Source organism: Seriola aureovittata, chromosome 5 (genome assembly GCF_021018895.1).
Source record: "Seriola aureovittata isolate HTS-2021-v1 ecotype China chromosome 5, ASM2101889v1, whole genome shotgun sequence".
In the NCBI taxonomy this organism is placed as follows: domain Eukaryota; kingdom Metazoa; phylum Chordata; class Actinopteri; order Carangiformes; family Carangidae; genus Seriola; species Seriola aureovittata.
In genome coordinates, this window is record NC_079368.1 from 24,136,036 (window position 1) to 24,153,549 (window position 17,514).

General features: G+C 38.8%; 1 protein-coding gene across 1 annotated transcript; it reads right to left on the bottom strand.

Moving 5' to 3' along the window:
- Positions 1-202: 202 nt before the first annotated feature.
- On the bottom strand, positions 203-15,824 carry letm2 (leucine zipper-EF-hand containing transmembrane protein 2). The gene is made up of 11 exons (XM_056376348.1): positions 15,592-15,824; positions 14,150-14,218; positions 11,192-11,717; positions 9,106-9,249; positions 7,671-7,814; positions 7,093-7,296; positions 6,532-6,651; positions 5,995-6,114; positions 5,210-5,308; positions 4,155-4,223; positions 203-3,476 (listed from the first exon to the last, which is right to left on the bottom strand). Exons 2-11 carry the CDS (start codon positions 14,194-14,196, stop codon positions 3,420-3,422), a joined length of 1,530 nt encoding a protein of 509 aa, XP_056232323.1. The 5' UTR covers positions 14,197-14,218; positions 15,592-15,824; the 3' UTR covers positions 203-3,419.
- Positions 15,825-17,514: the final 1,690 nt, after the last annotated feature.

Below are 17,514 nucleotides of genomic sequence, written 5' to 3' on the forward strand. Positions count from 1 at the left end.
TGCTGGCCATGAAAAAACATACATTTAAAAATGCTGCTGTGGTGAGTGTTTCTGTGCACACTGTACATGATTGTTTAAAATGGCTACGTTAGCGTAATAATGTTAGATGTTCTGCTACCACAAATACAACAGTGATATTCTCACAAAACAATTGAAATCATTTCAACAAGTACTGTCAACAAAGAGAGATAGGAGACGACTGTAAAGGGTTTCATGATTTTAATCATGTGATTAATTGTTTTTCATCACCTCAACACTCATATGCCATGGTAAAGTGACGCATACATTTAATGCAGGGTAATGACTAACTGAGCAGCAGTGCAATTTTGAACTGAAAGAAACAAGCCTGTAGACAAGTGGACGCATCATGATGGCACTGATGCATCGGACCAGCTGAGACAGTAGGTACTAATAGTTTCCACACAATATGATGCTAAAAAGAATGAAAAGGAAACAAACAGCTCCAAGAGTTGACAGGAGAAAAGGTTATTTAGTATGAGATAGGACGAATAGATGGGAGATGCATCCTGTCCAATAACTGGGGTAGAAATTTACAGCTTTTTCATTCTGAGTGGCAAAGCAGAAATATGAAACCAGTCGAGTCGTCCACATTGTTTAATTTCTGTGCAATCTTTTAATCTTGCAGTACACAGTACCAGTCATCAAACAGATCAAGTCAGGAGATCTTCCAGCAGATCAATTCAACAACATGACATGTCTTTCTCAACAGGGCAATGACACGTGTTGTTAAAGAGCAACTTAACTGACCTCCAGTTCCCTGTGGTTACAGGTAAACCCAACCACACCCATCAGTAGCTAGGTTACTATCCAAATGTGGAGCCAAATTTAACCGAATTTCAAGAAAATCTGTGGCAGAAAATGCAAATTAATGCATATCTCATTGCTGTTTGGGTGAATATTAGGAGCTGGTAGCGCTGATTTACCAGTCAGGTGCCATTAAACCACTGCAGCAGAGGAGGACAGTGCAACATTTAAAAAAGCACCAGTCAAACTTCAAATGGTGAAAACAATGTAGGAATTTAGGAACGCCAATTTTTCGATATATTTCAAGATTTATTTTTAAAATTCTACTTTCTAAAATTTTCTCAACTCAAGGTTGTTTTTATGCGCAAATTAAAATGCACTTCAAAACAGGTGGAAGTACAACACACCTGTCACACCGTGCAAGATACAGTCATGAAACTTTTACAGGTGTGTGGTTGAAGGCCGAGTTCAAAGATGGGTGTCATCTGACCAATGAGTGCCGAGTACTAATGGGTGGGAACATCAACATGTTGATGAGTGTGCAGCTGATGTGATCCTATTGCAAGGTGGTCTCTCGTCATAAGTCACTCTTTAAAAAGCACCATTTGTTTCTATAGAAAACTACCATAAATGCTGCATAAATCAGTTCACATCCACTCGGAAGTTTGGGGGAAATCTCAGGATTTTTTTTAAAATATTGCAGCAGAGCACAAACCATAAACGATAAAGCACTATTTTTTTTTATTTTTATCAATTAATCCTTTTTTTTTTTTTAATATCTCTTTCACCCCACGAGAGCAGATCTGATTGAAAATGTGTTTTTCCATCAGCATCAACACTGGTAAGGGAAGGATTCATTTGGATTCGTCTTGATACTCGGATCAAATGGGAAGGGAAAAGGAGACATTCCACTAAAGAGAAAAGGTGCAACTGGGCATTTATAAACATACTGAGGTGAATTCTCAAACTCAAATACAAACAGATATAACAGAGAAAATCTGTTCTTTGATGAAAAATGCAAACATGAACCCAATCGCCCTTTAACCTTAGGCACATATGTAAAACCAATAATATAAATCTTCATTAGCAATCAATCTGCTTAAAAAAATATCCTTTCATTTATGGCATCCACCTCTGGGAGGTGCCTATGGATAAATAGCAATGAGGAAAACTGGCAACGACAACCTTTCATCCAGGTGCAATTAAATTAGTGACTCATGAATGTCAAAAGTTTAAAGGGGGATGAGAGGGTTACAAAACACACATAACTGTATTTATACAGTACACAACTATGTAGTAAACCTTCCAATAACAACTAGTAGGGTCATATACTGTATTATCGTTAGAGCTTAATGAAGTAGGACAGTCGGGCGATCAGTCATATTGCTACACATCTACCTCTTTTAGTGCCACAATACCAAAAATAACAATCTCATTTGTGGCTTTTGTGGCTTCTCCCCCACATTAATAATATATCTTTATGGATAACATCAAGGATTTTCTCTTTTTAGTTTAAAGAGATCTTAGCGTCATAGTGTTAAAAACACAATACATACAGTGTATATGCAAATAAACCCAAAGAGTTTGGGTTTTTGTTTTAGTTTTTTACAGATTGTCCATTCAGTGGTTTACCACCAGCGACAGACCGCACTTTACAACAGTCACCTCTGGGTTTAAGGAGTGACCACTCTCTTAACATTACAGTCTTCATTTACTCATTACAGCAGCAAGAAACTACCTTTAGTCGCCCTGTTCAGAGGCAGAGCCGGTCCAAAGCTGCTGGTCCACCCGCTGACAAAATCAGATTATGACTGAACCTTTTGCATTTTATTCAATTGCAGGTTCAGTTTGTGCCGTCTTTTTGGTGTCTACTTCAGCACATCAGCGTGGTCCAGCTTACTGAGCAAAGATGAAGGAGGGACAGAAACTGAGCCAAAAGGCTCAGCAGAAAAATGGATAACTTCTCTCTCAGCCTGAACAGGAGTTAAAAAGCTACGCAAATAAAACAAAGTAAAACTGCTGAGAGAGAAAAACTTGAAAATTTTCAAGAGACATTAGGCCTTTGCATAGCAAACTGTACAAAGCTGCTGCTGTGATGTAAGAGAGCTGAAAATATACAAGATATTTACAAATTTACAGGAGGAGGAGGAGGCTGTCTAGACTGTAGGGAGACACCATCAAACAGACAGCTGACCAGGATCAGTCATGGGCGGTTTGGGCGTCACTTTGAGGACATTAGGTCAAACAAATCACACCATTAATGGGCAGCCAGTCCAATGAGATTTCAGGCTGGTTTGCCCAGTTCTAACGGAGGGTTATAGTAAACGGAGTGCACGAAAGCGACGGTACAGGGTTGAGGGTACACAGAAGCTACTGGTGAGACAAAGCTAGAGAAACAGCAGACCTTTCCTGGGTGTTAACAGAAAGGAGGACGAGGAGGGAACAGGACTCCTGGATGAGTTGTGTGATCAGCTGTTATCGAATGCCAGAAACACTGCTTCGTCTCCCTCTTGTCTAAAGAGGGGAGAAAGTAATAGAACGTAATGTAATATAATATAAACCATCGATGACTCTGTCACTCTTCTCTCCCCCCCCTGACGACAGAGCTCAGTTTGAGTCTATCTCCACTTCAGTCCGGAAGCTCCTGCTCCTCTTTAAACACCGTTGGCACTCATCTTGCTCTTCTGCGTCACCTCTGTCGCTGCTTTGGCCTGTGGACGAGGTCAGAGAAATTAGTTTGATCATAGATTCCTAATGTGTCAATTTTTACAAAAACTATTTAACAAACCATTTTAATTAATAACATAGTTAATCCATCTATCATTTTCCTGGCATGGACAAATTATGAAACAAAAGGACCCTGGGCATAGAAAAGTAAAAGCCCCCCACCCCTCCTATTCCATGAGAGTAGTTTTAAAGATACAACAATCACATTAAAAAATTCAACTCACAGGGGTTTTAGATATGTGTTTTGAAGTCATGTCATATCCCTTTAAATGACCGGTTGATTTATAAAAACAAAATGACTTGGGAGCGTGCGTGACTGTGACAGGTCTATATTTAACAGCTATTTTTAAAACCTCACACAGATTAAATTGCTGTTGATCAGTCCCTGCTCTCCCAGTAGCTTTTTGTATGTGTGAGTGTTACTCTGTCAAACATATTTCTTCTATATATATCTACATAACAGCTGTCCAATCAGTCTCTATACATTCCTTATCGTATCCAAGTATTTTAGCTGCTGTGTTCCACTGTCAGAGATTAGCAGGTCATGTGAGATACATCAAAGCAAGGGAGAAAAAACTGGATTACGAAACCCTGTCTAGCAGCAAATCCCATGGTGGTTTTATGTGGCTGCCACAGGTCTAAGCAACCATGGGTGCTCTCACCTGAAGGACTTCGGCAGGTGTCAGAGGTTTGTCCGAGACCACAGGAGCCTTGTCTCTCATCTCCTCCACCTACAACAAAGAGTAAAAACTACATAAGAATAAAACTTCCCTTCTAGACCTGTTTTCATATATATGTTACTATGATAAAATACCCATATTAATATATGAATATTAATCAGACTTTTCCTGTTCTATGAGATTTATCTTTTCATGAACTTATAATAAGCCTATTTCCAATGCATGTTTGACAAGTCAGCTGGTTTATAAATAGTCTATTTAGCTCTGATATTATTATAATCTATTGACAGTTTCAGGTATTTTTCAAGCAAAATGTGAGGATTTAATTATTTTCTTTGTTATATATGTCTATACTGAATATCTGTGGGTTTTGGACTGTTGGTAGAATAAAACTATAAATTTGAAAACTTCCACATGAACTGTGGGACATAACAGGGATTTTATAGAACAGACAATTACTTGAGAAAATAATCCGTAGATTAAATGAATAATGAAAATAATCATTAGTAAATAAGTACATTTCCTAGAATGTCATTTTTTTTGCAAAGAGTTAGACACAAAAGCAATCTCATATCTGTAGGTTAAATATGGACGTACTAGCAGCAGCTGGTTATCTTATCTGAGTACACTAACTGGAAAAAGGGGGCAAGAAATCAAGAGAGCAAAAAAGCCGTAAATATTGAACTATTCCTTTAAGAAGACTTTTCTCAAACCAGGTGTCCAAAAATCACAGTTTACTTTGTAACTCGAAGATCAGTGGCTGAAAGAAACTGCAAATTTTCTTGCCAGTTTTTCTGATTTTATTTGTTTCATAATTCTACATGCAGCTTTTATGAGTGTCTGAATATATGAGAATATCACAGGACTCGACTGCAATTAGAAAAACTGCCTCACCAATATAATAAGCGCATCTACTGTTTTAGCAGAAATCTATTCTTAACTATAGTGATGACCCAATTTCCTCTCCGCCATCAATACAGTTCATCTTATCTCATGCTGCTGTGTGTTTTGTGGCTGTGTTTCAGGAGTGCACTGACCGGTCTGTCCTTGATGATGAGAGCAGGGTCTGCCAACATGTCAGTACTGACTGGGGATGTGTTTGCTCCTGTATTCTCCGCTGGGGGAGGAGTAGCTTTCTGCAAAAATAACAACAAACATCTGGTCAGAGGACTGAGTCCAAAAGGCGACTGGATGCTCAGGTTCATTTCTTGGTAAAATTTCCCCTCACTCAAAAATAATGACACTAAAGGCCTGTTTTCACATTCATCTGCTGAAGGGTAAAAGTTTCTTTGTGCTCACTCTAAACCTGACGTTAACCTGTGTACGTGTGAGCACGTATGAGCACGTATGAGCACGCACGAGCAGTAAATACCAGTTTCACAATAATACTGGCCAAGGTATGGGGGGAAAAAAAAAAAAAAAAAAAAAAAATCAGCGAAACCAGTAAGGATGTGTTGCTGGTTTCATTGATGTTTTTCACACTTTACATGCACTTACTAAGTACTTCTACATACCAAGTGCATGAATAGATTGATATGTGCACATTTTTTCAGATCTTCCACACAGTATATAGCTAAAATTTCTCTGGCTCTTGGAAGATTCATAGACTAAACCATTAATCAATTAATGAAAATAATCATTACAAATAAACAGACAGACCCAGAAACATCATAAATAGTTATAAAACAGCTCCTTAATAAGGATAGCAAACACCAAATGTTCCAAACGCCAGTGACCTGCGTACAACTCTCCCTAATCTGTACATGAGGGAATATGCAGTGGTGTGGCCTGTGAGATGTTAAGTAGATTGTAAAGGTCGAACCTCTAGTTTGGGAACAGGTGGGATGACTGGGGGTTTGGGTTTGAGGTCAGTCAGGTACATGGCTCTGGAGAGCAGCAGCAGCGATGGAGGAACATTCTCCTTCAGGTGAAGGTCCAGCCACTGGGTGGAAGAGAATAACATTTATTAAAGGAGATCTCTGACAAGACGGACAAGGATCTTTAATCACAAATGCCCACAAAAACAAAGACTTCTATTTGTATTCATTTTATATTGCATTTGTTTACACAGGGTCTTTTACACATGGACGTTTTAATACCGTCTAACGCCTTCTTTAAGGAAACTATTTTGTCACAAAACAAATATGAAGAATGATTATGCCATTTAAAAAGATTAAAATTAAGATTAAAAAGAGACCAAACTGTATGTTTGATAAATGGAAAAGAAATGTAATTCATTGAAGTCTCATCACAGTCAATCAAAATAAATGTAAATAAAATATCACAGAGGAATCAAACATTTGTGAAATCAGGATTTAGATTCTGCCAAGCAACAAAAGCTAGTCATTCAGTAGCTCACCTGCTGCATCTGCAGACGTAGCTGATCCGTGGTGAGACCCAGAGACCTCATCCCACGGCTACGACATGCTGCTTGTAACTCTGACACACTCATAGCTGCCACACCCTCTGCTGCAATCATCTGTGAAGACACGGGGAGAGGAGAGTTAAAAGAGATGCACAGGTGTGAGAAATTAGAAAATCTGAAGTTAATTCGGTAAGAGGACAACAGAGGTCGAAACATTGCAAAACTGTTTAAATTGTGGATGCTCCAGGGAACAACTGATTTCTGTTCATTTCACTACAATATAACAGGAAAGTATTAAGTTTTGAGTGTGGTTTAAGTATTTGACAGCAGGGACTGTCATGAAAAGGCTTCATAACAGTTGGTGCTCCAAGAGAGAGATGGGGCATAATTCACAAAACTGGTATGCTTGGGAAAATAGTGAGCAGCTATAAAAAAAAAAAAAAAAAAATAGAAAATAGGATACTGTTTCATATCCTCTGTCTGTTTCTTCCTCTCATGACTATAAAATCTTGTTGACAGTTCCTCTGCCATAAAACTACAGGTTCACAGTCTCACCTCATCATCTGATTTGATGGTCCTGAGTTGCATCATCAGCTGAAAACGCAGCAAGTTGTTGGTGCCGATGGGCTGCAGCTCCAGCAGTTTGCACAGAGCCACCAGCTGTGGGCGCTCGAGGTGCTCCAGCGTCAGTTCGTCCTCAAACAGCTTTGAAAACCGGACGATGTCCTTCGTGGTGGGCTGCTCGCCTGTGCCCCGGACCTGAAAGGTACGCACAGATGTCACGGATGTGAAGCGATGAAACCATCACCGGTAAACGTCATGTAGCTTTACCAACAGTTTCAGAACTGATGACAATTATTTGTGAGGTGTATGGACAGATTAACCTCCTAATGGGCCGCAGGGCAACAGTATACATGGCAGTTTATGACAAAGAAAGAGATGCTCTGCTCCATTACTCCCAAAATGTTTTCTCTTCACAACATATACATTATATATTCTCAATTATAATCTCAGTTGTGGTTCAGTTTATGCTTAGAAATGGACTGGGTGTTACCTGTATGAAAAGTATGCATGGGCTGCCACCAACTTTTTGGACACACATTATGGTAAAAGTTACCTTTGCTGTAATTTACCTTTTGAACATATGTGGAGAATCGCTGCGTTTCATCATCTGTCTGAGCTTTAGCCTTATTTCTTCGGGCCATCTCAGCGATGGTCTCTTGGAGAAACTTGGCTAGTTCCAGCTTCGCAGCCAGACCCTTCTTCTGCTTCTCCTCCTGCACGAAGAGGAGGGAGGAGACATGGGTTAGCTTTAGAAATATACTCTCAATACAGCTACAGTGCCATACATTAATATACAGTAAATACAGTAGCAACTGACTGGTTTCTCCACTTCAGTACACTGCATTTTTTACATTACAAGTTATATATATTTCATTATTATAGAGGTAAATCTTTTCATTGTGGTAGTTGGATATTTTAAGAGATGCAGTTGTTGGTGTCAGTGGTCAACTACAAAAAGCTGTGGACAATATGAGACAGCTGCAGATAATGAAAATATAAAAATAGCAATGTGATTAAATATGTTGTTGTTGCTTGTTTGCCTTGTTCAGGACTTTTGTTTATGTTTTCCTTCATGTTTTGCTTTTTCTCTCAGCCACATAATAATATACTTATTTCAAAAGCACCGTGTTTTGCTGCCAACTTTTACCACAGACTAGTTTGTTTATCTTCTCCTGCAAGGAAAACGTAATTTTTCATAATAGAAAAGGCAACGAATAAAAAAACAAAGCAGATTTTTACTAATTAAAAATATCAATTAATATTATTTGTCAAGGAGACAGTTATAGACGAATATTTGATGAAACAACCATTTGAACTATTAAGGTTTTCGCACATTTTTTTATGGAAAAGGACTACCTATATTTCCTATTAAAAAGCCCCTGACAATGTTTGCCTTTGGGTCACCACGGATCATAACATGGACAGTAAGTGACAGTAAATAAATGTTTCATTTCTCTCTGATATCTCCTGCCTTGTTTTCGACACTGTACTGTAATCTTCTATCACAACATACTGTTTTTTTTTGGTTTTTTAATTCTTTAGTCACAGAGCCCGGACACCTCTGTGCTGTCCAGGAGCATGAGAGCATATCTGTGAATCACTCAGCCGCGCTCCAGCACATCCAGGGAACATCAGATTTGACAAGCCAACTGGACCAAGTACAGAAACCTGCTGCTTTTCCTCGGAGATTAGAAGTTAACAAAAGGAATGTCATATTATGTGTTTATCAAAATCACAGAAATATACCCATAGACAATAAGCAGGTTTTTAAAAGATTAGGTCCAGTGTTTGTGAAGCTCTTTAGAGCATTTTACTGGTTTGGAGAGCTTGTGTATATTATGGCACTGCTCCCAAAGTAAATTGCCCAGATTAGATAGTCAACTGCTTGCACAGTCATATCTGACAAATTACATAATCTCAATGAACCCTGTTGCCGGTCATTCAGGCGGCAGGGGGTGTTGTGTGTGTGTGTGTGTGTGTCTCGGTGTGTACATGTCCACATGCCTTTTTGGTCTCTGTCTCAAAGGTGGAGGGCAACATCTCTGGGAAGAGTTTGAGAAAGACGGGAAGAAGGAACTCCATGAAGGGAACGATGATAAACACCATGAAGGGAACCAGACGGAACAGGTCAGCACAGGTCCTCATCAGCTGTAAACACAAAGGAAAAAAATGCTAGTTTTAACATGGGTCAGTATTCACACAATGGCACCGCTGTCGGTGCTCAAGTCTGTAAGATCCATTGCACATGCACTGACGCTCTTCCGGTCCTCTTGGAAAATAGCTCAAATATATTTTTGCAATGGCATGTGCATAGCTGGAGTAGGTGAGCCTGCATACTCACGCTGCAACACATGTACATCAATCAGTCAGTGACACATACAGTAGTGTCTTCTCTACATGAAGTGAAGGAAAGCTTATCTGAAATTTGCACAGATGGGTTTAGGAAAGAGCTCACAATATATATATATATTCCATTTTTTAAAAAACATTTTCAAGTTTTGTGAACACAACCAAACTAGGTCAGCTGACCACATCATCCAAGTGCTGTTTCATAATATGTTTAAAACGCTGACTAAGAGCATCTGTCAGTCAGATTTGAGCTCATCATCTGTTGAGCTCTGATATAACTACTTGAACTAGTTGAAAACAGCATTTCAAATTTAAATACATTAAAGGTTATTTGTTTATGAATTGAGAAGACGACCTTCCTGCACTGCACAGCTGTATAATGCACAAAATAATTATTAAAAATTCACAAACAAATTGTATTCATTCAGGCGCATAATTGGCGCACACTTAATATTGAACAACTCAAGAATTAGGGGCAAAAGAGAATGATCATGACATATACAGGTACTTGGTGATATACTACAGATGGTTTAAAATTATTTGCTGTCATGCTAATGTTCCACCATAGTTATAACAATTTAACAATAATCCTAAAGAATATACACAGATTTAACCTAACATTTAAGGATTTTGAGGAGTTTTAATAATGTCAGTCAACAATGAGACAATACAGCTGCAGATCTCTAGCTATTTGAGCTGTAAGGCTTTTTTTTTTTTTTTTTAAATCTCCTGACAGAAAACTAGTCTGCTGGACACACCGACAGTTTCAGTGCTTAAAACTGAGCAATAATTTACAGAAAGGTCTGTTTAACGACTTCAGCACACAACCACATACCTGCTCTTGCACACATTGGTTACAACCTGGGGAACATACAGTACACATTCCTTATTGACATTTAAAAGTGTGAACCCTTCGAAAGGAACCCTAAAGCCATAAAACATTTACTGATAACGACCCAGAGGAAAACAGTAACAGAGGAGTGAGACCAGGACAACTACTTTTTTGAGTCTTTTGTAATGACAAGGATAGACCAAATGATTGTAAAGGAACCAGACAGACGTGCTGCTGTGACCTGAGGGCAATATGTGACGAAACAAACCCAGGTGAAAAAAAGAAAACAAAAACAGATTTCTATTGAGGAAATGCTGTGGATAGGTGGTTTGTTGGATATCTAAATTGAAATATCTCATGTTGAACTACAGTTGCCTAATGTGAAAAATAATTTATTCAAAAGTCAAAGATCTCTGTGTGCAGTTACTTTCAGGTAACTATTAGAAACAAGCAGGTTTAATGGTTTCCCTAAAGACAAAATAAGTAGTTTTGGGTGTGAATTACCTTGGACTTAAGATAAGTCCATTTAATGTTTTATGGCTTAATTATCAGTGGATTTAAGAGAAAGAAAATGCTCATTACTGATGCTACATGTTGCTGGTTTTCTCTGATCAACAGACCAAAACCCGAAGATAATCAGTTTTTAGCTCTGCTAGTGGCGGCATATTTGTCTATGTGTAGTTATGTTCAGGTACATTACTGTTACAAACAGGTAGTTTTATGGTTTCACTGGAGAGAAAAGATTAAATGAAATTGAAGACCGTGTCCATTTCATGCTCAATATAATGATTTAAGAGCTACACTTTTTAGATCCCAGTGACCGACATTGCAGGGGTTCACAGCAAAAGATAAAACCCTTTGTAAAATCAGACAGATCATCTACCATTATATACATTTAACTTCTCTTACCCGTCTCCTCTCCCTGCGTGTGAGCACTTGTCCATGCAGCAGCCTCCACACCATCCTGCCTGCAATGTTAATGTCGATGCCAAGTAACCGGAAGCCATTGTAGTAATGCTTCAACTCATCCAAAATCCTCTGATACAGAGACTTTTTCACAACTGCCCTCTCCTGCACCGGAGGGACGGCAGCCGCTGTGGTGGTGGCGGCCGCTGGAGCGGGAGCTGAAGGGGGTTGAGACTGGGGCGCAGTGGTCACAGAGTCCTTTTTAGCTCCTGGAGAAGCTTCCTGGGCGAGAGCCGGTGAAGCTTTAGTGTCCTCTTGCTTTATATCCTGGAGCCAAACACCTGAGCTGTGCAGAGAGCGGGCGAGCAGGGCGGAACAGTGGCCGTGGCCTCGGTAACAGTGGGGGTAGCCGTAGCGGGAGTGCCTGAGTGGGTACGAGGACAAGACGTGGCGGGGAGGGTCTATGTGGAGATAGGCTTTGGAAGACAAAGAGGAGCAGCTGTGCCTCTTGGACAACAAATATGATCCCCTGTTGACAGCAACAAGAAAAACTGGTTAGTAATTATATAATATTGTGCAAGGGAATGTTCTCACAAAAAAATAAAGAAAATGCATGTGTAGTGCTCAAATGTGTATATGAACTGATTAGCTGATCAACAATTCGCATTATAATTTTGACAATTAATGCATCAGTTAAGAGAAAGAGAGAAAGTAAAGGTTTTGGTTGGTCTCGTGTTTCACAGTATCGTAAAGTCTCTATCTCTACAGACCTTCAAGCTCTCAACAATTAGCCAATGACAAAAACTCAACTACTCTGAAAATCGACTAATTGTTTAAGTAATTTTTAAAGGTATAAATATAAAACATTCTCTAGTTGCAGCTTCTCCACTGTGAGGATTTTCTACTTTTTACTGTTTTAAAATCATTAGAAACTGAATCTCTTTGGTTTTTGGGCTGTTGGTTGAACAAAATATTTAAAGACGTCATCTTGGGCCAAGATACATTTTGACCAGCTTTTCCCACCATATACTCATCAACTAATCACAAAGAAGCATAACTATGGCTGTCTATCAAACAGGCTCCTTGTGTGCAGGTTAAGCAGCTTTAAGCAAAACTACCACATCTATACTTATGTCACATGTTGCTCCCAAGTCTCTGTTGCCTTAATGATTATCTGGCTAAAGAGGAAAAGTACCACAAGTCAATAAAACAAAACAAAACCACACTTCAGACAGAAAGAGAATGGATGGAGGGACACAAGAGATTTCAGCTACTAATGTACTGATGTTAAATTAAAAAGTAAGTCACCAAGTTTTGAATTACATGAATTTTATTTTATCCACCTTCCTCTATATGTTAAAGCTGCCCTATGGAGTTTCCTTGTAAACAAAAACAAAAACAGTTATGTTTACATTCAGTTTTGTGCGTGTCCTTGAGGTCTAACGAACGTGTCGAATGCGTATCCGCTCTCATACAACATTTGCAAAGCATTTTAAATCCTGCATTGTTTACATCTATGTTTACTAACTCGCAGTCCTGCACATTACTGCCACCTGGCCACTTGCATGTGCATGTGCTCGTGCATGTGCACGACTAAAAAAAAAGAAAAAAAAGAAAACGAAAAGCCCCATATCACTACTAGAGGTCAAAAACTCTACGAGGAGCCTTAAAAGAACATAAACATACGCCAAGGTTGGGCAACATGAATAGATGATATCACGATATCATATCATATCAATATATAATTTAATGCAGTGGTAGCCTAATCTAGAGATATTAAAAGAATAGCTAATTAATCTTTCATGGTATACTCAAGTCTCTGACAGCTGAAATATTGGCATATACGTATCTTCTCATGGCATATATATAGGTCTGTCGCCCAACTGAGTTAAAACTGTAAAACAAAATGAATACTGTAATTGCAGGTGTAGTGGCTGTTACCATGCTCCATGGTTTCAGTCCACTTAATCTGCAAAGTATCTTAGTTCTGAACCATGCTCCACTGAACCAAATCCAACTTTCCTGTGAAAACCCAAAGTCCTCACAAGCACATTGAATGACCTCTGTGTATGTTAATGTGCCATACAAATAAATTTGCCTTGCCTTGCCTTCTGATGGCAGGAAAAACATTTAGTGTTTATTTGAAGATCAATTACATCAGGACAGGTGATTCTCTTCCAAAGTTACATCTCAGCCTGCTCCATTACCAACTTCATGTTCTATTCCCATCTCAGCCCGCTCCATTACCAACTTCATAATCTATTCCCACTTACATAAAAATAACTGCACGTTATTACACTATATGACACGATCAAAATCTTATTTTAGTCCAAAGCTTTGCAGACTTCTCTACACCTTACTAGCAAAAATGTCCACCTGTACTCTAGCACTTAAACAGAGAATACAGAACAGCAAATTTGAACACAACCCTGGCATAATCTGCCTATAATACACCATTCAAAATAGGAATAAACTTCTTTATAAATATATATATACATATAATCTATAAGTTTATTACCAAGTACAACTTAAGTGGCTCTTACAGCAGGTTAGGATACTAAAAGTGAGGTAATAAAAAAAAAAGACAGCTGCTTTAACATCTGCTACTTAAACAAACTGAGTTTCCTAGTTGTTTCACTGCGATATGTTCTAGCCTGATAGCCCAGTTTTTGATCTTGCATCATCAGTAGAAACCACGGTTGTTGTGTGTGTACGACTAAGGTCATGAGATACACTGAGTAGGTTTCAGTGCAACAGACACTATGTAAACAGAGACAGCCTGTGTTATGGACTCTCCTCCAACACAGCAGTAACTGCTCCCAAGAGTTTGTAAATACTGTCAATGAACTTTACGAAAAGAACTACTTGTGCATTTCGTTAACCTGTTAGGGTTTAGCAGGCTTTGTGTGGACAGAGCTTTTGTTTTATGTGGACAAGCGTAGCCATGTGCTGCTAACTTACCTTGATCTTGTGACTGCAAAGAGCACCTGGTGACTGAAGACCGCCATTGCCGGTGCAGATTACAGTACTCTGTTTAAGCACACATGGAAGGAGAGGGGAAGAGGAGAGAGCAGGGGGGACAAGCAAGCAGGTGTCTGGTTACAGTTCACAGCTAAAGGCTAACTGGAAAAATACAAAAAGCACAGCTGAGAGACCTTATGCTCTGCAGGTTAGCTCACACTGAATGACATAACACGGCAGAACATTAGCATGATCACAACAGGGCCCCATACTTCAAATGTATCTTAACAACTCAAGGCTAACATGCTATTATCATGCTGAAATAATACAGTTTATTCTCATCATCCTTGTGAAAGCAGTTTGAGGGCTGATTTATCAATCCTAAATGAAGCTATCTGGGAAAACAATGCTCACTTGAAATAAAGGCAGAATTTCACTGTTTCTATGCTTTCATTACTACTTATCACCAATGAATGTGGTCAGTCTATCAGTGGCATTGGTGTGAGGTTAAAAAGCCTAAGTGATAATCATAAACCTGCTAATCACACTCACATAATAACACGCTTTTAGTCGAGTTTATGCCTTTTTCGTCACAGTATCTCAAACGACATTTGGATGAGATCTTTTTTTAGTCTATAAACTTTTAATTTGTATGTATTAAGTAATGTGTATGTACAGGTAGTTAAATTGTGAAAATTACACCAACAGATCAAAGTTATCCTTAGTAACCTCAATGGATTTAATATAATATCACAATTATATCAATATTCTATCATGATAAATCCAAGAAAGCGTTTGTTATTAGTTTATGCATGGGGTTCACCTTAAAACCTAAATGTCAACAGGCTGTAGGTTTAACTTTAACGATTTGTTAATTTGACAGTTTGTCATCTTTTATAAAAAAGCTTCAAAGAACCAAAAAATACAGATACGTCAAATTGCTGACACTGTCAATCTTTGAGTTATCTACGTATGATGTATTGTCAATATTATGTAACAACACACTAGCTACTAATCTGATCTCGTCCGTGCATCGGTTTACTACAACAATAAAAATCAATAAAGCAATCAACCAATACCCTACAATCAATAACACAAAATTTGGAAACACACACAGATGTTACAAAGACCTTCCTGCTTAAGTTAAGGAACATGGCTACTTTAAATGGACGTAACATGATGCTAAACACGGGAAGAAATCCGCAACATTTCGGTAAATTTCCGTTAACTGTGGCTACCCATGTAACTGCCAGAATCAAATGGTGAAATTGTCGCAAACAGTGGTCAAAAAGTGTGAAGAGTAGTAATACTCTTCAAAAATCATTGACACTTACTGGTACCAAATTAGCATCACGCTAACAATTCCACTAGTCTAGCAGGTTAGCCTGTTAGCGTAACCGACTGCTGGCTAAAGCTAGCCAGTGAAATGGCAGCGCACTAACCTCCAGCGTCAAGGACCGAGCTATGGCCGCCGCTGCTGACTGGGCGTTGTAAGGCTTCTCGGTGAGACGTAAATACTATAATCCATCCACGACGATCGGTAGAGGTAAACGGGAGCAACGAAACTAACGGCCGGTTTGGTGATAAACCCATTTAGGGTGGGTTTATCGTATAAAACCGGTCCTGGAGACGTCGTCCTGTGGCCACTAACCGTTCGCTCGGTGTGTGCAGCCTTCGCAGGCAGCTGCACTGGAAGGTCACACTGCACATGCGCGGATGTTGTGCGTGTAACCACCAAAGATCGTATCTTTTCAACAAGACCAATCACTTGGTGGCTAAAAGAACGTTCCACCGTCTGCTCAGCAAAAGTGGGCGTAAACCAACGCATTCACCTTCTTACTTTTTCTGTTATTTTTTCCTCAGATCATCTTAAACATGGGTGGATTTTACGAACGGGGCGCAGCCTCTGCATCGGTGATTGTTTATATTTCTTCTTTGAAAGTTACAGAGTTCAATTAAAAGACACAGAATGACTACAAAGACACAAAATGAACACAAAGAGAATCAAAACAACCACGAAGTCACACAATACTACAAAGGGAAACAAAAAGGACCAGACACGCAAAATCACCACTGAGTTGATCCCAAAGAGAGGTAAAACAATCACAAAAAGAAACAAAACAACAACAACAACAAGGCAACCCCACTAAGAGACAGAAAACAACCATAAAGAAACCAATGATGACAACAAACGACAGAGTGGGGGACCTTTTATCATTTTCTCTTAATCTGCCCATTATCCTGAATTTAAAATAAATTATATGAATTCAGTCTGTTTGATTTAGAAAATCAAATAATTTACTTTACAACGGATTATAAGAAAAACGCTGAAAAGCTCGACAAAATATTATTTTCACAATTTTCCTCCTGCAATGGAAAATGATGGTGGGCAGGAAGCAACTGCATAGTTTCATTTATGCTTGAATGAAACCGTTGTTTATTATGCTGTTGCCTTAGAAAATAGTATTATTAGCAGGCTATATCTGTTAGACCGCCACTTATCTGTGTTTGAGATGAAAATTATTCACTATTACTGGATGTTACAAAGTCATATTTAGTAGGATTTAATTTTATGGAAATTGTTTTAGCGAGGTGTTGGTACAGTTTCATGATTATTTTGGAGAATTGGAGGTTGTGGTGTTGTTGAACCGTATTGCATTATACTGATAGATGGTCTTGTTATTCAGCCAGCTCTCACTGACAGGGTAGACTAAATAGAAGAAACACATCTCGACATGATGCAGTTTATTATTACATAATGTACTTGTATTTGAATTTATGTAAAGATTTTGATGCAAACCACCATATTTATACATTTAGCATTTATTGCGAACCTGAGCATATTTGGTAGAGGTTTGGTTCCCTGGATTCTTATTATATATTCCTATCACTTATTGTTGATTACATCTAACACAGAAGTAGTAAACGAAGATAGAGTGAGATGTTTGTGTATTTCCACCCCTCTTTGATACAGATCAGGCGAGGAGGCGTATTAAACTCAATCAGAGATTGTGGTGCATCAGGGTGGGAAAAAATCAAAACAATTATTTAATTCTGTTCACAATATTTATCCATGAATATCACGATGACTATTAAAATCCTCTTTGACGCTGTTGTGTCGGTGTACTTCTCAACCTCATGCATTTCCTCTTCCCTTTTAGTGTAGGCGTGACTTTTAATACTGGCCTCTACATTTGACACCCCCCACCCCTCTTTTTTTTTGTTTTTTTTTTAAACACACACACACACACACTCCTTCCTAATAAAGTATGCGCTGTCTGAAGTAAACTACACATCCCGGAGTGCTCCTGTTGACCCCTTCAGTCCAGTGTGAATCTGTACGATTTGGCGCTGAGCTGAAGACC

What these genes read in the sequence shown, in the direction of transcription:
- letm2 (XM_056376348.1), bottom strand. Translation starts at nt 14,196, where the DNA reads ATGGCGGTCTTCAGTCACCAGGTGCTCTTTGCAGTCACAAGATCAAG. An exon ending in CACGCAGGGAGAGGAGACGG is followed by an intron (nt 9,250 to 11,191) that starts GTAAGAGAAGTT and finishes TTGTGTTTACAG; the next exon opens with CTGATGAGGACCTGTGCTGA. An exon ending in TCTCCACATATGTTCAAAAG is followed by an intron (nt 7,297 to 7,670) that starts GTAAATTACAGC and finishes CGTACCTTTCAG; the next exon opens with GTCCGGGGCACAGGCGAGCA.